The 22,066-nt window shown below is 45.5% G+C and overlaps 1 protein-coding gene and 2 long non-coding RNA genes across 3 annotated transcripts in view; 2 read left to right on the top strand and 1 right to left on the bottom strand.

Moving 5' to 3' along the window:
- The first annotated feature begins 5,091 nt into the window (after positions 1–5,091).
- The window catches only part of LOC308484549, a 95,951-nt gene continuing 78,976 nt past the window's right edge, over positions 5,092–22,066 (top strand). Inside the window, exon 1 of the long non-coding RNA XR_013989967.1 lies at positions 5,092–5,460. This is a non-coding gene — a long non-coding RNA (uncharacterized lncRNA). The remainder of the gene's footprint in view (positions 5,461–22,066) is intronic.
- On the bottom strand, positions 5,348–12,648 carry LOC308484596. Its single transcript, XR_013990025.1, has 2 exons — positions 12,327–12,648; positions 5,348–6,866 (listed from the first exon to the last, which is right to left on the bottom strand). It is a non-coding gene; the product is annotated as an uncharacterized lncRNA (long non-coding RNA).
- LOC308484107 (uncharacterized protein) lies at positions 13,377–22,007 on the top strand. The gene is made up of 6 exons (XM_081018678.1): positions 13,377–13,406; positions 14,235–14,716; positions 15,361–15,442; positions 16,072–16,154; positions 16,474–16,600; positions 18,495–22,007. The coding sequence occupies exons 2-6, from the start codon at positions 14,303–14,305 to the stop codon at positions 20,399–20,401; spliced, it is 2,613 nt and encodes an 870-aa protein (XP_080874804.1). The 5' UTR covers positions 13,377–13,406; positions 14,235–14,302; the 3' UTR covers positions 20,402–22,007.

Below are 22,066 nucleotides of genomic sequence, written 5' to 3'. Positions count from 1 at the left end.
TTTAGAAATTTGGTCAAATTTGAAGCTTTCACTGCTGGGCCGTATTGTTGCGATAAAAATGAATGTATTGCCTAGAATGTTGTTTTTGTTCCAAACGTTGCAGATTGTGGACAAAATGGATTGTTTCAAGAGGTGGCAGAAAGATATTTCTAAATTTGTCTGGCAGGGCAAGAAGCCTAGAATAAAATTTAAAATACTAACAGATGCAAAGGAAAGAGGTGGATTTGCCCTGCCAGACCTCAAACTTTATTATGAATCAGCAGCTTTTTGCTGGTTGAAAGAATGGCTACTTCTTGAAAACACTGACATTTTGGATTTGGAAGGTTTTAATAATGTATTTGGATGGCATGCATATCTATGGTATGATAAGGTCAAAGCACATAAAGCATTTAGAAACCACATTGTCAGGAAAGCGCTATTTAATGTTTGGTTAAGATATAAGGATTTGCTAGAAAACAAAACCCCAAGGTGGCTGTCACCAATGGAAGCGAAAGCCTTGAAAAAGCTCAATATGGAGGTCAAATGGCCGAAATATTGGGAAATTTTGGAACAAGACGGAGATAGACTGAAATTGCAGAGTTTTGAAAAACTAAAAAACAAAGTGCGAGACTGGCTTCATTATTATCAGATAATGGAGGCATTCAAATTGGACAGGAAAATTGGCTTCCAGGTGGAAAGATCCAAATTAGAAACAGAATTGTTAGAACCCAAAACTAAGAATTTGTCAAGAATGTACAACTTGCTGCTGAAATGGAATACTCAGGATGAAACGGTAAAATCGGCTATGATTAAATGGGCACAGGACATTGGACATAACATTATGTTTGCTGACTGGGAACAGTTATGGACCACAGGTATGAAATTTACGGCATGTAATGCCTTAAGAGAGAATGTTATGAAAATGATATACAGGTGGTACATAACCCCAGTCAAGCTTGCAAAAATCTATCACTTGCCCGATAACAAATGTTGGAAATGTAAAGAAACTGAAGGTACATTTTTTCACCTTTGGTGGACGTGCCCAAAGATTAAGGCTTTCTGGGAAATGATATATAATGAATTGAAAAAGGTATTTAAGTATACCTTCCCTAAGAAACCAGAGGCCTTTCTCCTGGGCATAGTCGGCCAAATGGTGTTAAAAAAGGATAGAACTTTCTTTATGTATGCAACAACAGCAGCAAGAATACTCATCGCAAAGTATTGGAAGACACAAGAACTTCCCACGCTGGAGGAATGGCAGATGAAACTTATGGACTATATGGAATTGGCGGAAATGACTGGTAGAATCCGTGACCAGGGAGAAGAGTCGATGGAGGAAGATTGGAAGAAATTCAAAGACTATCTTCAGAAATATTGCAAAATTAAAGAATGTTAGAGTGATGTTGGACTGAAAATAAGCGGTTTCCAGCTGTACAGGTTAAAGTTAATGATAGACTAAGATTAAAGATTAGGATTGAAGATGTTTAAAGAAATGGAAATTTGATATTAAGAGGAAAAATATTAACATTATATGATACTAAGACAAAAGATCAGGTTTAAAGAAGTTGAAGTTATATATTTTAATATTTTATTAAAGCTAAAGATTGGGATTAAAAAAGTGGAAAAGAAATTGCTGGACAAATAATTTGGATTGGAATACAAAAAAGGGAGGTATGAGGAAGTCCAGAAAATAAGTAACTAAAAAACGGAAATGGAAAAGAGATATTGTTTTTAATTGTTATGTTTTTTGCTCTTTTATTGTTGAATTTTGCTTTTTTTGTGTGTTTTTGTTATATATATGGTGTATGTTCTTTTTTGTTTCTTTGTTGTTCAAAACTTTAATAAAAAATAATTAAAAAAAAAATGAGAAGAAGGATAAGATATTGGAGAAAATAAAGGAAAGTGAAAAAAGATTGAGAACAAATCCAAAATCTCAAGAGATTTTGAGAGAATTAAAGTTACATCAAGTACAATATATGAAAATGATGAATCAGGAAATAGAATGGAAAATTAAACAAATGAGACAAAAGACATTTGAGTCGGCTAACAAATGTGGGAAACTGTTGGCTTGGCAAATGAAAAAAAGACAAAAATTAAATACAGTTACGAATTTAGAAGTGGAAGGAAGGAATATACAGAACCCAGCTGAGATTAGAAATTTCTTCCAGAGATACTTTAAACAACTATATACACAAGGGCCACTGAAAGAAACTGATATAGATCAATTTTTGCAAACAAATGGATTACAAAAAATCTCTCAAGAAAATAAACTAATGTTGAACTATAAAATAACTGAACAGGAGATAGAAGGTGCCATCCAAAATATGCAGTTGGGTAAGTCTCCAGGACCGGATGGATTGACTTCTACATATTACAGATCCTTGAAAGAATGGTTAATACAACCTTTGAAAGAGGTCTGTAATGAAATAATGGAGGGGAAAAGAGCACCAGAGTCGTGGAAAGAAGCATATATTACACTTGTACCGAAAACAGAGACTGAAAAGACACAGCTTAAGAACTACCGCCCCATATCATTACTCAATGTGGATTACAAAATTTTTGCAGACATTTTGGCTAAGAGTTTTAAAAAAGTGTTGATGGAAGAGATTCATAAAGATCAAGCAGGCTTTCTCCCAGGAAGACATTTGTCTGACAACTTGAGGAATATAATTGATATTCTGGGAAAACTAGAAGTGAATATAAATACTAAAGCAGTTTTGATATTTGTGGATGCGGAGAAAGCTTTTGACAATATTTCTTGGAGCTTTATGAAGAAGAACCTACAGGGTATGGGGGTAGGCCAAGGCTTTGAAAATGGTATAAGTGCAATTTATTCAGAACAAAAGGCTAAATTAATTGTAAATAATGTGGTGACGGAAGAACTTAAAATAGAAAAAGGGACATAACAAGGTTGCCCAATTTCCCCACTACTTTTTATTTCGGTCCTGGAGGTTTTGCTGAACATGATTAGAAGGGACCAGTTGGTTAAAGGGATACAGGTCGGAGCTAAACAGTACAAATTGAGAGCATTTGCAGATGATTTAGTACTGACGTTACAGGAGCCAGAATCTAGTACCAAAAGGGTTTTAGAACTGATTCAAGAATTTGGTCAAGTTGCAGGATTTAAATTGAATAAAGTAAAAACTAAGGTCTTAGAGAAAAATTTAACACCAATAGAGAGAGAGAGAGGTTTCAGAATGAGACAGGTTTAACAGTGGTCAAGAAACTTAAATATCTGGGGATTAACTTGACAGCAAAAAATGGGAACTTATTCAAAGATAACTATGAAAGATGTTGGGCTGAAGTGAAAAAAGACTTAGAAATTTGGTCAAACTTGAAGCTTTCACTGCTGGGTCGTATTGCTGCTGTAAAAATGAATGTATTGCATAGAATGTTGTTTTTGTTTCAAACATTGCAAATTGTGGACAAAATGGACTGTTTCAAGAGGTGGCAGAAAGATATTTCTAGATTTGTCTGGCAGGGCAAGAAGCCCAGAATAAAATTTAAAATACTAACAGATGCAAAGGATAGAGGTGGATTTGCCCTGCCAGACCTTAAACTTTACTATGAATCAGCAGCTTTCTGCTGGTTGAAAGAATGGCTGCTTCTTGAAAACACTGACATTTTGGATCTAGAAGGTTTTAATAATGTGTTTGGATGGCATGCATATCTGTGGTATGACAAGGTCAAAGCGCATAAAGCATTTAAAAACCATATTGTCAGGAAAGCATTGTTTAATGTTTGGATAAGATACAAGGATTTATTGGAAAACAAAACTCCAAGGTGGCTGTCACCAATGGAAGCGAAAGCCTTGAAAAAGCTCAATATGGAGGTCAAATGGCCGAAATATTGGGAAATTTTGGAACAAGATGGAGACAGATTGAAATTGCAGAGTTTTGAAAAACTAAAAAACAAAGTGCGAGACTGGCTTCATTATTATCAGATAATGGAGGCATTTAATTTGGACAAGAAAATTGGCTTCCAGGTGGAAAAATCAAAATTAGAAACAGAACTGTTAGAACCCAAAACTAAGAATTTGTCAAGAATGTATAACTTGCTGCTGAAACTCAGGATGAAACGGTGAAATCTGCTATGATTAAATGGGCACAAGACGTTGGACACAACATTATGTTCGCTGACTGGGAACAGTTATGGACCACAGGTATGAAATTTACGGCATGTAATGCCCTAAGAGAGAATATTATGAAAATGATATACAGGTGGTACATAACCCCAGTCAAGCTTGCAAAAATCTACCATTTGCCTGATAATAAATGTTGGAAGTCTAAGGAAATTGAAGGTACATTTTTTCACCTTTGGTGGACGTGCCCAAAGATTAAGACTTTCTGGGAAATGATATATAATAAATTAAAAAAGGTATTTAAATATACCTTCTTGAAGAAACCAGAGGCCTTTCTCCTGGGCATAGTCAGCCAATCGGTGTTAAAAAAGGATAGAACTTTCTTTATGTATGCCACAACAGCAGCAAGAATACTTATCGCAAAGTATTGGAAGATACAAGAGCTACCCACACTGGAGGAATGGCAGATGAAATTGATGGACTATATGGAATTGGCGGAAATGACTGGTAGAATCCGTGACCAGGGAGAAGAGTCGGTGGAAGAAGATTGGAAGAAATTTAAAGACTATTTACAGAAATATTGCAAAATTAAAGAATGTTAGAGTGATGTTGGATTGAAATTAAGTGGCTTCTAGCTGTACAGGCTTTAAAGTTATATATAGATTAAGAGTAAGGATTAGGACAAAAAAAGTCAAAAGAAATGGAAAATTGGTTTTTATTAGATTAAAATTTAATTTTATATTATATTAAGATTAAGGATGGGATTAAAAAGGAGGGAAAGGAATTGCTGGACAAACAAATTGAACTGGAATACAAAAGAGGGAGGTATGAGGAGGTCCGGGAAATAAGTAAATGTAAAAGTTGTCATGAAAAGATGGAATTGTTTTTAACTGTTTTTTCTTTTTTCTTTTTGTATTTTGTACTTTGTATGGTGTTTTCTCTTTCCATTTTTAAAATTCCTTTTATTATTATTATTATTATTAAGATGTTTTTTCATGTGAAACTCTAATAAATATCATTTAAAAAAAAATAAAAAAATTTGACCACTAAAGTAGAGACACTGACAAAGAAAACAGAAGCACTAGGTATCTCCAAGAAAGGAAGGGAGAAGTCTGAAAAGCTGGAAGACAAAAAATGGAAATCAGAACAGGAGACGCTTAGGATTGATGTGGACGGTTTGGGTGGGAGATAAGAGGCAATTGCGGGCGCTTTGGCGGTTCTTGAGATGAGACAGAAAGCCCAGCCTCTGAGACGGAGAGGAGGGAGGAGAGCAGGATTTTAGCAAAGGTTTGAGCAGAGTGGCTGGGAGTGGAAGAGGAATTCATGGAGGAGGCACCACCCTCCTAACAGCCGGGGGTGGTGGTTTTTGGGTAGAAAACCAATGTGAATAAATCCCCCCAGTGCCACCCCCTGGCCGGTCTTCCTGTCTCCCTCTCCCTGTGCCCCACCCTACCCCAATCAAAGTCCCAGCCAGCAGCTGCCCTCCAGGCCTTCCTCCGCCCATCTTGGGGCCTCAAGGCATGCGGGCAGAATTTGGTGGGGGGCCAGGCTGGGCTCAGAGGTCTGCTTTCCTCTCCTTGCACTGGGAAGCTTGTCTACTAACTAATGGATAAAGGGTTGTTTGGAAGACTAAGCCATCTCTACCCCCCACCCTGTTTTGAGGAAAACCCGCAGGAGGAGCGGGTAAGGGAGGCAGAACTAGGAAGTCCAGAAGTGACCGAGGCCAAGCAGCCACAGGAACCAGAACCACAACCGAGTGGACCAGCGGCGTCCAACCCTACGACCCCGTCACAGCCGGCAGCCCTGGAACAAGAGCCAGAACCAGGAACCCCTACTGAGAGACACCCAAGACCACAAGGCATACATAGGTGACCGGCATACCTCAACGACTAGGAATGCTAACCTTCTGGGCGCAATGGGAACTTCGAGGGGAGGGGGGGTTATGTACTAAGCTTGGATCCTAGAACAAAAGGCAAGTAGGATCCTAGAATGCAACAACTGATTGGCTTGCAGGAAAAGAGCATTCAGGCTCCAGGAAGGAAGCAGAATCAGCCAATCAGACGGGACTAATTGTGTAAATAATGTATATAACAGCCTCAGGTTGGGGGGGTGCAATTAAATCACTGTTTTACAAGCTGCAATAAAGAGCATGAAATCACTACAGGACTCCTGAGTAGATTTCAGAGAATCTAAAGCATCTTTGGTTGGAATTGTCCAGCAAGGAGATTAGAGATGGTTGCCAGTCAAAGGGTAGTTTAAGACACAGGGGGGCGGGGGCGGGGAGAGCTCTTTGTGAAAGGGGGGGGCAGTTTTGGGAGACATTCCAGCCGTGGCATTGGCAGCCAGAAGAGGAATCCTGGAAGAGGACACTCCAGGCTCATCTAGTCCAACCCCTGCAATTCAGGAACCCCGGTTCTTAGTCCCGCCAGCTCCCTTGAACTGGGCAACTCAGATGACTGAAGCAGTGCCCCATTGGAGAGCAGCCTTGGGTCGCCTCTGGAGCTGGCTGGACCTTTTGGACGGCTGTTTCCATCCCCCCTGCCTTCTGCTGGCAGGCCCAGTTGGGAGTTGTAGTGCAAAGCCCATTGAGGAGAGGTGTTCCTGGAGGTGGTTTTCAACTTGGAACTATGTTTTGACCCTTTGCCAAAAGGAGATGCCACAAAGTGTGTGTTGGGAGGGTGTCTTTTCAGTGCCAGGATACAAGGTGCTCTCTTGACCTGGGAGCCCAATCCCTCTCCCCCACCCCTAGAAAAGGGGGTCTTCCCCTCATCCTCTCCTTGCAGGACCCCCTTTTCCTTCCTCTTTGCTCAGAGTTGGAACCAACTCTCTCTCAAGGGACCCTGGAGCCAAACACTTGCAGAGTTTTACTTCTCAAGCAAAGGGTGGGAAGGAATACATTCTTGTTGCTCTTGAGATGTACAGAAATCTGTTCCCCGCGGAGGGAGAAGCTTGCCAGGCCCCCAAGGTCCCCGCAGGGAGAGAGGGACCAGCAAAAGGGTTAAGTGGCACCCAGCTGGCTTCCTAGAGAGGAATAAAGGGAGGAGGCTCCCCAGAGCACAAGCTCTGCCCCCATCCAGGCTTTTGTCTCTCTGCTCCACAAGTGCTGCCTGGGGGCGCCTTCTGGGATCCGGTGAGTGGCCTTGGGGAGATGGGGGGGTCCCAGGGCTGCAGGGGAGGGTCCCCTCTCTCTCAGGAGCCAGGGGAGGAGCCCTGGCTCCTGAGAGAGAGAGAGAGAGAGAGAAGGGAGCAGGGCGAGCTCCGCTTTGCAAGGGCTCAGAAGAACAGCCACGAGGGCCAGGGAGTCATGATGGGGATCCGTGGGGATTCTGCTCAGCTCCTGCAAGGGTATCCCCAAGCCAGGGCTAAGAGGTTCTGCCCCCCTTCTCTCTGCAAAGCCAGGGAGGCTGCAAGTAACAGGAGGTCTGCAATTCTTGTCTTGCTCCTTTGGGGAGGGGTCACTGAGTCAGAAAGAAAAGGGCCTGCAAAGGAACCCTGATGGGATTGAGGAATCAGCCACGTTCCTTAGCCCAGGTGGCAGCCAGATGGAAACATCTGGAGGCAGAAATAAAAACTTGGCCTCTGTGCTAAACAAAGTCCTTCCATCTCGCAGTGCACAGTTAGACCCATGGAACTCCCTGCCACAGGAGGAAGAGATGGCTTGAGAAGAGGATGAGGCCCATTCAGGGAGGAGCAGAGGGCTAGCGATGGCTCCAGGCCCCCCAGTTGGAGTCAGCCATGCTTCTGAAGGGGGAGAGAGTTGCCCTCAGAACAAAGACAGAAGTCTGTCTTGAGAACATGGGAATATAGTGCTTGAACTCCAAGTCTGGGCTGTGATTCAGACTCATCCATGCTGGCCCAGGGAACATTTCCCTTCTCCTGACTGTGTATCAATCTTGTAGTAGAAGAATGCATTTGCTTTACAGGATTCTCTGTCACCTCTCATTAGGACAGGCAGAACTTGGCAGAAGACCTAGGGACTCCTTCCGATCTCCTGGAGGTGTCCAGAGAACAGAAATGGATGAGGAAGACTCAGCTGGCCCTGAAGCAGGAAGAGGCCATGCCATCCAACATAGGAGCAGTGGGGGATTCTGGGAAAACACTGTGAGGAAGAACCTGGGTCAGGAGGACACCCTCTGCTCAGAGGTGCAGAGCCAGCAGCTCAGTCAGAGAGATCCTTCTAGAAAGAGAAGACTCCAAAACCAGAGATCCCTTGGGTCTTTTGCTTGGAGTACCTTGTCTTAAACTTAAACTGAAGAAAGCTTAAATTGAAGAAAGCTTAAACTGAAGAAAGTAGGAAAAACCACTGGACCGGTTAGATACAATCTAAGTCAAATCCCTTATGAATACACAGTGGAAGTGAGGAACAGGTTTAAGGATTTAGATTTGGTGGACAGAGTGCCTGAAGAACTATGGACGGAGGCTCGTTAGGAGGCAGCAACTAAAACCATCCCAATGAAAAGGAAATGTAAGAAAGCAAAGTGGCTGTCCCACGAGGCCTTACAAATAGCGGGGGAGAGAAGGCAAGCAAAATGCGAGGGAGATAGTGAAAGATACAGGAAATTGAATGCAGATTTCCAAAAAATAGCAAGGAGAGACAAGAAGGCCTTCTTAAATGAGCAATGCAAAGAAATAGAGGAAAACAATAGAATGGGAAAAACCAGAGATCTGCTCAAGTAAATTGGAGATATGAAAGGAACATGTCGTACAAAGATTACCATAATAAAGGACAAAAGTGGTAAGGACCTAACAGAAGCAGAAGACATCAAGAAGAGGGGGCAAGAATACACAGAGGAATTATACCAGAAAGATATGGATGTCTCGTACACCCCAGGTAGTGTGGTTGCTGACCTTGAGCCAGACATCCTGGAGAGTGAAGTCAAATGGGCCTTAGAAAGCATTGCTAATAAAAAGGCCAGTGGAAGTGATGATATTCCAGCTGAACTATTTAAAATTTTAAACGATGATGCTGTTAAGGTGCTACACTCAATATGCCAGCAAGTTTGGAAAACTCAGCAGTGGCCAGAGGATTGGAGAAGATCAGTCTACATCCCAATCCCAAAGAAGGGCAGTGCCAAAGAATGCTCCAACTACCGCACAGTTGCACTCATTTCACACGCTAGCAAGGTTATGCTTAAAATTCTACAAGGAAGGCTCAAGCAGTATGTGGACCGAGAATTCCCAGAAGTGCAAGCTGGATTTAGAAGAGGCAGAGGAACCAGAGACCAAATTGCAAACACGCGCTGGATTACGGAGAAAGCTAGAGAGTTCCAGAAAAGCATCTACTTCTGCTTCATTGACTATGCAAAAGCCTTTGACTGTGTCGACCACAGCAAACTATGGCAAGTTCTTAAAGAAATGGGAGTGCCTGATCACCTCATCTGTCTCCTGAGAAATCTCTATGTGGGACAAGAAGCTACAGTTAGAACTGGATATGGAACAACTGATTGGTTCAACATTGGGAAAGGAGTACGACAAGGCTGTATATTGTCCCCCTGCTTATTTAACTTATATGCAGAATTCATCATGCGAAAGGCTGGGCTGGATGAAACCCAAGCCGGAAGATTGCCGGGAGAAATATCAACAACCTCAAATATGCAGATGACATAACATTGATGGCAGAAAGTGAGGAGGAATTAAAGAACCTTTTAATGAGGGTGAAAGAGGAGAGCGCAAAATATGGTCTGAAGCTCAACATCAAAAAAACGGCCACTGGGCCCATCACCTCCTGGCAAATAGAAGGGGAAGAAATGGAGGCAGTGAGAAATTTTACTTTCTTGGGCTCCATGATCACTGCAGATGGTGACAGCAGTCACGAAATTAAAAGATGCCTGCTTCTTGGGAGAAAAGCATTGACAAACCTAGACAGCATCTTAAGAAGCAGAGACATCACCTTGCCAATAATGGTCTGTATAGTTAAAGCCATGGTTTTCCATGGTGATGTATGGAAGTGAGAGCTGGACCATAAAGAAGGCTGATTGCCGAAGAATGGATGCTTTTGAATTCTGGTGCTGGAGGAGACTCTGGAGAGTCCCATGGACTGCAAGAAGATCAAATGCATCCATTCTGAAGGAAATCAGCCCTGAGTGCTCACTGGAAGGACAGATCGTGAAGCTGAGGCTCCAATACTTTGGCCACCTCATGAGAAGACTCACTGGAAAAGACCCTGATGTTGGGGAAGATGGAGGGCACAAGGAGAAGGGGACGACAGAGGACGGAGGACGAGATGGTTGGACACTGTTCTTGAAGCTACAAACATGAGTCTGACCAAACTGCGGGAGGCAGTGGAAGACAGGAGGGCCTGGCATGCTCTGGTCCAGGGGGTCACGAAGAGGCGGACACGACTAAATGACTATAAACAACAACAACCTTGGGAGTAGGGTAACTTGCAGAAAGTGCCACCTTGTTAAGAGCCAAAGTCTTAAGTGTGAAACAACTGAGACAACCTTGAAGAGAAATAACATTGTAAACTGAAGCATCCTAAGTTTTATCCACTCATGTCATAAACTTCCTTGTTAAATAAAATTGTTAATGGTTATTTGCACAATTCTTGCTTGAGACTCCCAGTTAGTGAGTTTTACCTCACGCAAGTCCCCCACAAGATAATCTGAGGTAGTTGGAGGGCATCTGTGGAAATTGTGTTCTGTGAGGTGGGTGCACTATATTTAAGAGAGAGAACGGGCCCAAGGCTGCCGGGGGGGAGGGGAAGAGCCCTTGCGTTGTCGCATATTAATTGGGGGCAGAGGTGGGATAGGAAGTTAAAACCCACACAGATCCTATTTAGTTTTGAGCCGACTGGTAGACTTAAAGATGCATGAGGAAAACTGGATGCTGCACATATGCCCACAGATATGTGGAATTTTGAGTGAAATATACTCAGATCTCAGAGAGGATGAAACCTCTGATTCCCTCACATTTAAAGAGAGAGTGAAAGTGTGCTTTGGACTGACTGCAGAACAAAGCCAAAAAGCCTTTCGTGAAATTAAAAGGAAACCAGGAGAGACTTAGGCCCAACTGGGTAGCCGAATTGACCAAGCTCTGGACAGATGGGAGGAAAGTTAGATGAGCTCAAACAGCTGATCAGTTTAGAGCAATGTTTCCAAGAGGTTCCTGCTCATTTAGGCTGAAAACAGGAACTGAAGTCTCTACCTTGGGCGATGAAATCAAAGGAGACTTAGGGGGAGCAGTAATACTCAGTCCCTTCCAGAAAAAGTAATAATTGGAAACCCAGGGAGGAAGTGGGGTCTCAAAACGACAACCCTGAAGGGCAGGCCCAAGGGTGCCGGGGGGGAAAGAGTCGTGATACGAAGTAAAAACCCACACAGAAACGTACCCAGAGACACAGAACAACCAGTTTAATAAAGGAGTGAAGTTCTTTGATTAAAAAGAGAAAAAATTCCTGTCAGAAAATGACCAGCAAGTGCCAAGGCAAAGAGACTCAGGATGACCCAGCTGCTGCGTCTGAGGAGAATCCTAATATATTGAGTTAGAGACGATCAGGCTAAGATTGGAATTGTCTAAGGTTGAAGCAGAGAAAGAAAGAGAAGAGGCCAGAATGGCAGCTGCCCTTCATCTAGCAGAGATACAGGGAGAGAGAGAGAGAGAGAGAGAGAGAGAGAGAGAGAGAGAGAGGAGTCCAAGAAGAAAGAGACAGGGAGGCCAAGATGGCCCATGAAAAAGAGATGTTTCCTTTCAAAATGGAGGAGATTAAGGCGAGGGCAGAACTGCCACAAGCAATGTTGGGGGTGGAGATTTTACCTCAGCAAATGTAAAGTATGTACAGTGGTGCCTCGGGTTACAGACGCTTCAGGTTACAGACTCCGCTAACCCAGAAATAGTATCTCGGGTTAAGAACTTTGCTTCAGGATGAGAACAGAAATCGATCTCCGGCGGCAGCGGGAGGCCCCATTAGCTAAAGTGGTACCTCAGGTTAAGAACAGTTTCACGTTACGAACGGATCTCCAGAACAAATTAAGTACTTAACCTGAGGTACCACTATAAAAGGTGATGGTGTGCAGGCCGAACGGTCCAAGCTTCAAAAAGCCAGGCCTAGACCCTCCACAAAAAGAGAAATAAGAGCTTTTCTGAGTGGGATATTGTCCTCGATTTATTCCTCCTTTTAGCCCCCATGCTGCTCCTTGACATGACTGGGTGAAGAAAGACCAGCCAGACAAGAGCATTTGGAGGGACCCCTAGAAAAGGGGGTCTTCCCCTCATCCTCTCCTTGCAGGACCCCCTTTTCCTTCCTCTTTGCTCAGGGACTCGGAACCAACTCTCTCTCAAGGGACCCTGGAGCCAAACCCTTGCAGAGTTTTACTTCTCAAGCAAAGGGTGGGAAGGAATACATTCTTGTTGCTCTTGAGATGTACAGAAATCTCTTCTCCTGATTTCTAACACCGCAGGCCTGCTGTGATGGGCTTCCTTGTCCCCCTTGCCACTGAAAAATTCCATTTAACTGCCTCTTTGCCGACTGTTACGTTTAATTACTTTTTCTAAGGTAAAGATGTTACGCTGCATCTTTGAGACACTGCACTTAGTGCTGCTTTTTCTCTTCTGGGTTTGAATAAAACTTCATCTGTGGACTTTTTGTGTGGTCCTTTCCTGCTGCTTGATATACAAGGGACGCTGAGTGATTTCGTTGTCCGTGGCATTTCCACCCCCCTTTTTTCTCCAGGGGCTCCAGGTGCCAGAGACATGGTTCTCCCCCGCAGCCCCAGGCAGAGAGAGGGGCTCCTCCTCCGGGACACGGGTTCCCCCTTCCCACGGACACGCGCCCTCCTCTCGGCCCGGGGCCCCGCACCCTCCCAGGCCCCCCTCTTGCTGGGACACGGCTCTGCCCCGCAACCCCCCAGGAGCCCCCAAGAGAGACACCCCCGGGTCCCCCATCTGGCCCCTGCGCCCCCCCTGGAAGGCTCCCCGCTCCCCCGCCCCTTCGCAGCCCCAGGCAGAGAGAGGGGCTCCTCCTCCGGGACACGGGTTCCCCCTTCCCACGCACACGCGCCCTCCTCTCGGCCCGGGGCCCCGCACCCTGCCAGGCCCCCCCAGGACCCCCTTTTTCTGGGACAGGGCTCACTGCCCCGCAGCCCCCCCAGAAGCCCCCAAGAGAGACGCCCCCATCTGCCCCCCCAAGACCCCCCTCTCCCCCATTGCGGGCCCAAGTGCGGCCTCTTCCCCTCAGAGGGAGCAGCTCTGCGCCTGCGCCACGCCCCGGGCTCCTCCGCCGGGAGAGAGAAGGGTTAAGGGGCGCCGAGCTGGCTTCCTAGACAGGACAGGAAAGGAAGGCGGGCCGCTCCTCCTCCTCCCCCCTTCTGACGTCCCTTCCGGCCTCGCCTTCGCCTGCCGGGCTCTGGTGGGTCTCCTCTCGGGGGAAGCCTGGGGAACTCCCTGCCCCGGGAGGCGGGAAGGGGAGGGAAGAGAGGCTGGGGGTCCGGGAGGGAGCCAGAGGGACCTCAGGCCCTGGCCAGGGAGGTGGGACTGGAAGACAGGGAGGAGGGAGAAGGACATTAAGAGGGAAAGACCACGAAGGAGAAGGACAGGAATACCTCTGCTTACAAACCGTCCTCCTTGCAAACGCTTTAGCTTCCCTTCTCTCCCTATTAATACATTTCCGTATATCGGCCATTTCCCTCCCTAATTCTTTATTTGTTTGACCCAACTGCGGGAGGCAGTAAATGACAGGAGGGCCTGGCGTGCTCTGGTCCAGGGGGTCACGAAGAGGCGCTCAGGACTAAACAACAACAATTCTTTATTTGACGGAAAGTCCAGTTTCTGAGGCGTCTTCCAGGGCAGTTCCAGCCAGAGGGCCTTGCCACCGTCCCCTCGGATCCAGAGCAGGAAGTCCCCAAGGGACGGTGGCTGGAGCTAGACATGGGCCCTGCTGCTAACCAAGCCACCCAAGCAGATATGGCTGGGTTGGGGTGAAGCTCTGGACTATGAAGTGGGGTGGGGAGGGACCCCCACTGTTGCCTTGGCTCCAGATTACACTCACTTGTCACTCACAGTTATGACTTCTCCCTCCCCCTTTCCCCCCAGACAGCTTGGAGTCTGAGCTGTGGTGCAATCCAGCCCTGGTTCCTAGCAAGACTCAGCCACGCTTCCTCAGGAAACATTCTTCTCCTCTTCATCTTACAATAGAATAGTGTGTTTGATTCATACGATTTTCTGCACCTCACATTAGTACCCACAGAACTTGGCAGAGGACCAAGGGGCTCCTTCCAATCTCTTGGAGACTTCCGGAGAGCCCAGATGGATGAGCAAGACTCAGCTGGCCCTGAAGCAGGAAGAGGCCATGCCATGGAAACGGGGAGCAGTGGGGGATTCAGGGAAAATTCCGTGCAGAAGATCCTGGGTGAGGAGGACAGCCTTTGCTCAGAGGTGCAGAGCCAGCAGCTCAGGCAGTTCTGCTACCAGGAGGCCAAAGGACCCCGAGAGGTTTGCAGCCAGTTCTACCATCTTGACCATCAGTGGCTGAAGCCAGAAAGGCACACGAAAGCTCAGATGCTGGACCTGGTGATCTTGGAGCAGTTCCTGGCTGTCCTTCCAGAGGAGATGGAGATCTGGGTGAGGGAATGCGGAGTGGAGACCAGTTCCCAGGCGGTGGCCCTGGCCGAAGGTTTCCTCCTGAGTCAGGCAGAGGAGAGGAAGCAGACAGAGCAGCAGGTGAGAGAGACATTCCTCTGGATACTCCCAAGGGGCTCCTAAGAGGAGGGAGAGTATTCCCAAATCAATTCCTAATGGCCCATCCTTTTTTGGAAAGCATGTAGGAACAGATCTCCTCCCCCCCCCCCCCCCTTCGTCGTCTTCTTCTTCTTCTTCATATTATTATTAATGACACCCATGTGGCTGGGTGCCTTCCAGCACATATAAAAGCATAAGAAGACATCAGATGTCTTCTAAAAGTTATGCATTTTCTTATCTCCTTCTCACCTGATGGGAGGGCATTCCCCAGGGTGGGGGCCACTGTGGAGAAGGTCTTCTGCCTGGTTCCCTGTAACTTCACTTACCACAGTGAGGGAATCAGCAGAAGACCCTCGGAACTGGACCTCAGTTCATGGAGACGCTCCTTTGGGTATACTGGGCCTTTGAGGGCGTTTAGGGCTTTGAATTGTGCTGGGAAACGTTCTGGGAGCCAGTGAAGATCCTTGAGGACCAATGTTTCATGGTCCTGGCAACCAACCCCAGACACCAGTCTAGCAGAAGCAGGAAGCAGCTTTCACCTCTGTCCCCCGAAAGCGCTTGCCTCTGCCATTCCTTCTCTAACCCTTCTCCCCATTCTCTGTTTTGAATCCTTGTTGCTCTTTCAGAGGAAGGATCTTTTGGCAGAAATGGGTCTTGATTCTTCTGAGGCAGAGAAGACTCCGTTGGATGCCAGAGTGAGGCCTCTGGGTAAGGAGGAAGGAGTGTTTTCTCCCCCGTTTTGTCGCATTCTCTTGGTTTTGAAACTAATCTGTGATTTCTTTGCATCTTTTGAGGGAAGACACCTGGAGCTCAGAGCGGGGGGAGAGATGTATTTTTGCACAACTATTATATGAAATGGGTACAAATGTACAAATGTACTCAGCAGGGGAGACGTTTACTGCAGCTGGTTCAGTTCTACAGTTTATGATCTCATCTCTTCCAGCAACGCCTGTACATTAGTCCAAATTGAGCTCTAATTGGCAGGAGAACCTCTGCTTCTTAATGGCAGCGAAGGAGGGTTTTCGGCAGGCAAAGGGCTTTTGCACTCAGCGCCTCCCTGCCTCTCGCAATCCATGCCGGAGCCGGAACGTGGTACCGAGACGAACTGGGAGTGAAGCCCGTTCCCCCCTGTCCCTGGGGAAAACTTGCAAGGAGAATTACCCTGTCATCCTTGTTTTTCCATTGCCACTGATCTCCCGCTGCCTCCATTAAAGCAGAGCGGAACCGGAAGCTAGCAGGGGAGACTTGGACAAGCCCCATCTGTACTGAGAGATGCACTGTTTCACATCTGAAAGAAGCAGGCGCTCACGGTTTCCACTTACCTTGGTCTCTCCCAGGTGACGGAATGATGCCACCAAGACCTGCTCCTTCATCTTTTCATGGTGGTGGAGGGGAGGCAGCAGCTGTGGACCCAGATCAGGTAGGGGGAAGGAGCCTTGTGGGGAAGGACTGCTTGGATGCAGACTGGCTGGACACAGTTGGATGCAGAGGAATGGTGGGAGGAGCCAGAGAAGAGGGAGCCGACTGGGAGGAGGAGGAGGAGGAGGGGTCTGAAGCTGGAGAGGGAAGAGGGCTCAGGGAGCAGAGGGAGTCTGTGGCAGAGAGCAGCCCAGACTCCGAGGCAGAAGCTGCAGCAGGAGAGAGGGATGAGGAAGGCAGAGAGGGGTCTGGCCGCTGTAGAAAACAACAGAGCCAAGTGAATGTTCTCTAAGACGACAGCCTTTTTCCTGTTCTGTTAGGGTCCAGTGTGCTTTGAAGATGTAGCTGTCCATTTCACAGACGAGGAGTGGGCGTTGCTGGATCCTGACCAGAGAGCTCTCCATAAGGAAGTCATGGAGGAGAATCGTGGGATCTTGGACTCTCTCGGTAAGGCTCCCTATTGGATCATCCTATCTGTTTTGTAATTCAAGACATCTCTCTATGTGACGAACCTCTGATATTTCAATGGGGCTCAACAGCGCCACCCACAGCACCTGGGATGTTAACACTCCCACAGCAAACCTTGGAGGGATGGCTATTGATTGTTTTCCCTGTGAATATTCTTCCTCCAGTTCTGCCGTTTAAAACCACAATCAGGCTGTCTGAACTGCCCAGGCCTTCTTAAATGTAGGCTTCAGAGTGATTTGGGATGTTGAATTAGCTTCAGTCAAGTTTCCTGCTTTTGTTCTTTTTTCTGTCTCTCTCTGGTTGACCAAAGAGTCGCTTGGCATTGGAGATGGCACAGATTCCACGACTGAACCAAACAAACTCCATCCCAAAACAGAGCCAGGCTTTTTGAATCTCAGGCAGTGAACACTGTAGTAACAATAATGGTAATTTTATTATTTTTACCTTGCCCATCTGACTGGGTGGCCACTCTGGGCAACTTCCAACAAATAGAAAAACATAATAAAACATCAAACATTAAAAACTTCCCAATACAGAGGTGCCTTCAGAAGTCCTCTAAAAGTTGCATAGTTCTTTCCTTGGCATCTGATGGGAGGGCGTTCCACAGGGTGGGTTCCCCTATCGAGAAGGCCCCCTGCCTCGTCCCCTGTAACTTCTCACAATAATGTAACATTTAAGTACAGTGGTACTTCGGGTTAAGAACTTAATTCGTTCCGGAGGTCCGTTCTTAACCTGAAACTGTTCTTAACCTGAAGCGCCACTTTAGCTAATGGGGCCTCCTGCTGCCGCTGCACTGCCAGAGCACGATTTCTGTTCTCATCCTGAAGCAAAGTTCTTAAGCCGAGGTACTATTTTTAGGTTAGCGGAGTCTGTAACCTGAAGCATATGTAACCTGAGGTACCACTGTAAGGAAACTTTAATAATAATAATACTGATATGACAAGTTTCTGCTGTATTCTGTGATGTCGAGAATTTAAGAACACATCCAAATTGGTTTAAGGTGATGCACATCATCATTAAATTTTTAGCCACTAAAGAAATTTAAATTTGGCAGCTGCTACACACATTTGTTCAATATACAAAAAGTGTTTTTCAGCACACAGAAGTTCACGTTTGCCATTTTTATTCCCCTACTCTTACATCGCCCACCACAAGGTAGCTGACTATGACCAAGTCAGTCCAGAGTCAATGTTCCCAAATATTTCTCAAGCTCTTAAAATTTGTTTAGATTTATTACTGTATATTGAACAACTTAGCATATTGAATACAGTTGTACCTCGGGTTAAGTACTTAATTCATTCCGGAGGTCCGTTCTTAACATGAAACTTTTTTTAACCAGAAACACCACTTTAGCTAATGGGGCCTCCTGCTGCCGCTGCGCCGCCGGGGCATGATTTCTGTACTTATCCTGAAGCAGAGTTCTTAAACTGAAGCATTATTTCTGGGTTAGCAGAGTCTGTAAACTGAAGCGTATGTAACCTGAAGCGTATGTAACCTGAAGCGTATGTAACCTGAAGCGTATGTAACCCGAGGTACCACTGTATATCTTAATTTTGGACAGGGAACTTTCCCACTTTGGCCACCTTTTAAATAATAATAAAAGCACATTTTATTTATGAAGATAGTACAGATCCATATTTAAATTTGAACAAAATGACATTACCAGGTTAAGCTGTACTTTTAAAAACTAAAGAGAGAAAACATATAATATTCAACTTGATTTGTATACGAAACTAGACATTTTTACAGAACAAAAGGAACATTATAACATCTAACTACCTTCAGTTCTTTCTCTGTCCCAAGCATTAATTAGCATTGTTCCGTAATTTGGGGCTGCACTTCTTCCTGAGACTCTAATCCGTTTGACTCTTAGTTTCAGGTCGTGATGAATTGGAAATGAAGAACAAGGGAGACGACAACAAAATCCACACAGTGGAGGAGCCATATCAGGATTCAGACTGTGGAGAGGGCTTCAGTCAGAGCTCCCATTCCACTTCCCATCAAAGAAATCCCCTTGAGAAGAAACCCTATCAGTGCTTGGAATGTGGAAAGAACTTCACTCGGAGTGCCCATCTCACTTCCCATCGTAGAATTCATACAGGGGAGAAACCATATCACTGCTTGGAGTGTGGAAAGAGCTTCAGTCACAAGCACAATCTCACTTCCCATCGTAGAATTCATACAGGGGAGAAACCATATCTCTGCTTGGAGTGTGGAAAGAGCTTCAGTCACAGCCACGATCTCACTTCCCATCGTAGAATTCATACAGGGGAGAAACCCTATCAGTGCGTGGAATGTGGAAAGAGCTTCACTGATAGCTCCTCTCTCACCTCCCATCAAAGAATTCATACAGGGGAGAAACCCTTTCAGTGCTTGGAATGTGGAAAGAGCTTCAGTCACAGGTACAGTCTCACTGCCCACCGTAGAATTCATACAGGGGAGCAACCATATCAGTGCCTGGAATGTGGAAAGAGCTTCAGTCAGGTCTCCCATCTCACTGCCCATCAAAGAATTCATACAGGGGAAAAACCGTATCAGTGCGTGGAATGTGGAAAGAGCTTCAATCGGAGTGCCCATCTCACTTCCCATCAAAGGATTCATACAGGGGAGAAACCCTATCAGTGTTTGGAATGTGGAAAGAGTTTCAATCAGAGGGCAAAGCTGTCTTCTCATCAAAGGATTCATACAGGGGAGAAACCCTATCCGTGCGTGGAATGTGGAAAGAGTTTCAATCACAGGGCCAAGCTCACTTCCCATCAAAGGATTCATACAGGGGAGAAACCCTATCAGTGCGTGGAATGTGGAAAGAGCTTCAATCAGAGTGCCCATCTCACTTCCCATCAAAGGATCCATACAGGGGAGAAACCCTATCAGTGCGTGGAATGCGGAAAGAGCTTCAGTCAAAACCGCAGTTTCACGTCCCATCAAAGAATTCATACAGGGGAGAAACCATATCAGTGCGTGGAATGTGGAAAGAGCTTCAGTCACAGCCACAATCTCACTTCCCATCGTAGAATTCATACAGGGGAGAAACCATATCTCTGCTTGGAGTGTGGAAAGAGCTTCAGTCACAGCCACAATCTCACTTCCCATCGTAGAATTCATACAGGGGAGAAACCATATCTCTGCTTGGAGTGTGGAAAGAGCTTCAGTCACAGCCACGATCTCACTTCCCATCGTCGAATTCATACAGGGGAAAAACCCTATCAGTGCATGGAATGTGGAAAGAGCTTCAGTCAAAACCGCAGTTTCACTTCCCATCGTAGAATTCATACAGGGGAGAAACCCTTTCAGTGTGTGGAATGTGGAAAGAGCTTCAGTCACAGGTACAATCTCACTGCCCACCGTAGAATTCATACAGGGGAGCAACCATATCAGTGCATGGAATGTGGAAAGAGCTTTAGTCAGGGCTCCCATCTCACTGCCCATCAAAGAATTCATACAGGGGAAAAACCCTATCAGTGCGTGGAATGTGGAAAGAGCTTCATTAGAAAGCACAGTTTCACTTCACATCAAAGAATTCATACAGGGGAAAAACCCTATCAGTGCATGGAATGTGGAAAGAGCTTCAATCGGAGTGCCCATCTCACTTCCCATCAAAGGATTCATACAGGGGAGAAACCCTATCAGTGCGTGGAATGTGGAAAGAGCTTTAATCAGAGGGCCCATCTCACTTCCCATCAACAGATTCATACAGGGGAGAGGGGGCCTCTAGGGGCTCATTGGAAGATGGCCGACAATACCATCTCTCCGTCTCACATGAGGAAATTAAGAGGCTGATATGGGAGTATGCAGCCTTCCTTGTTACCCCAAGGGAATGGGGAACACTGTCCTTGCCTGCGGTTGCCATAAATCACTCCCTGATCCGAAAGAAGGGGGTGAGGGCACTAGGCGCACAGCACCCGTGTGGGTCGGCTCTCCCGGACGCTGTCTCTGATTGCACGCTTGGTTGCAGGAGCTCAAAATAAACAATTAGAAAGAAGCAAATGCACATATTTTGAGCGAAGATCGGGAGTTAAGACTGCTAATTAAAGTGATCTCTGTGAAGTGGAGCGACGGTCTGGATTCAACAATAAATCAAGAAGAAGATTCATCAAAGGATTGGTATGTCGGAGCGGGGCTGAAAAGGGGGGAGGAAAAAACTTTTCTTTTTATCTTATGTGAGTACCCGATAACCCTCCCCCCAAGAAAGAACCGTTGCAATTACTGATTACAAGCAGGATGATTAAGAACTGCGTGGAAATAAATTACTAATCAAAGACATGGCTAGTGGGAACATCAGGAAAGGAATGGAAGCTCTTTGTGATGCAGTTATAAAAAGAGATTTGTTACGGCAGGCCCGGCCACAGGAAGATCGAGGGGGAGGAGGACCATGGTTTGTTATTATATCGGACTGTGAGTTTGACCTGGCAGGGCCCCCTGAGAAAATTTAGGAAGACTGGCTGGCCTGTGGAAGTTAACGGACAGACTTTGGGAATGCTTTGTACGGAGGTGCGGAAATGGCGTCTGTCTTTCTTGATATGGCTCTTGGAGGAGTGCAAAATCCACACAGGATATAACAACGTTTGTTTTCAACCCGCTTGTGGAGACTATCAGAGATCACAAAAAGGAATATATGATAATAACAACAAGAAGATGAGGAAAATAACAAAGTGAAGATTGAACAGAAATGTGAATACAGAACTGTGAACATTAAAGCAGCAGCAAGAGAGATGTTTGGATCCCTTTCTGAGCTCGAAGCATGGGTACCCCGAACAAAAAAATTAAAAATTTGGCTGTGTAATTTGGAATTAATGTGATTTGCAATTAATGTGATTTGATTGGCCTGTTAATAAAAATTATTTTTTTGGTGGGGGGAAGGATTCATACAGGGGAGAACCCTATCAGTGCGTGGAATATGGAAAGAGCTTCAGTCAAAAGGACAGTTTCACTTCCCATCAAAGAATTCATACAGGGGAGAACCCTATCAGTGCCTAGAATGTGGAAAGAGCTTCCGTCAGAGCTCCCAACTCACTTCCCATTAGAGAATTCTTACAGGGCAGAAACCATTTAAATGCCAAGAGTGTGATCGGAGGGATTTATGAAAGTCTGGTCTCATTTTTAAAGTTCTTTTTAAAAATAGAATTGGAGCTCTTAAAGGTACTTAGAGCTGGCTGAAAAAGCTAAAATCAAGACAGGTTTTGACAAGTTCTTTTCTCTTTGAAGAAAAATATTTCTTCTACTCTGAGCCACTTAAAGAGAATTGGATTCCTGCAAGACAACCACTCTTATCTGGACACCTAAATTGCTATGTGCTCTTAAACACATTCTTTTTTTCTTTTTTATGGTTCCTCTCTTAAAGTAATTATTTGGTTCATTTGTTTAATTCGAATCTTAATTTGAGAAATTGGATTTTATGTTAAACAGCTTATGTGTGTTGGGGATCAGGCTGGAAGGAAGAGGGAG

Source organism: Podarcis pityusensis (genome assembly GCF_964106645.2).
Source record: "Podarcis pityusensis genome assembly, chromosome: 8".
Taxonomy (NCBI): Eukaryota; Metazoa; Chordata; class Lepidosauria; order Squamata; family Lacertidae; genus Podarcis; species Podarcis pityusensis.
The sequence above is the reverse complement of the archived record's forward strand: the minus strand, read 5'-3'. Positions and strand labels throughout refer to the sequence as shown.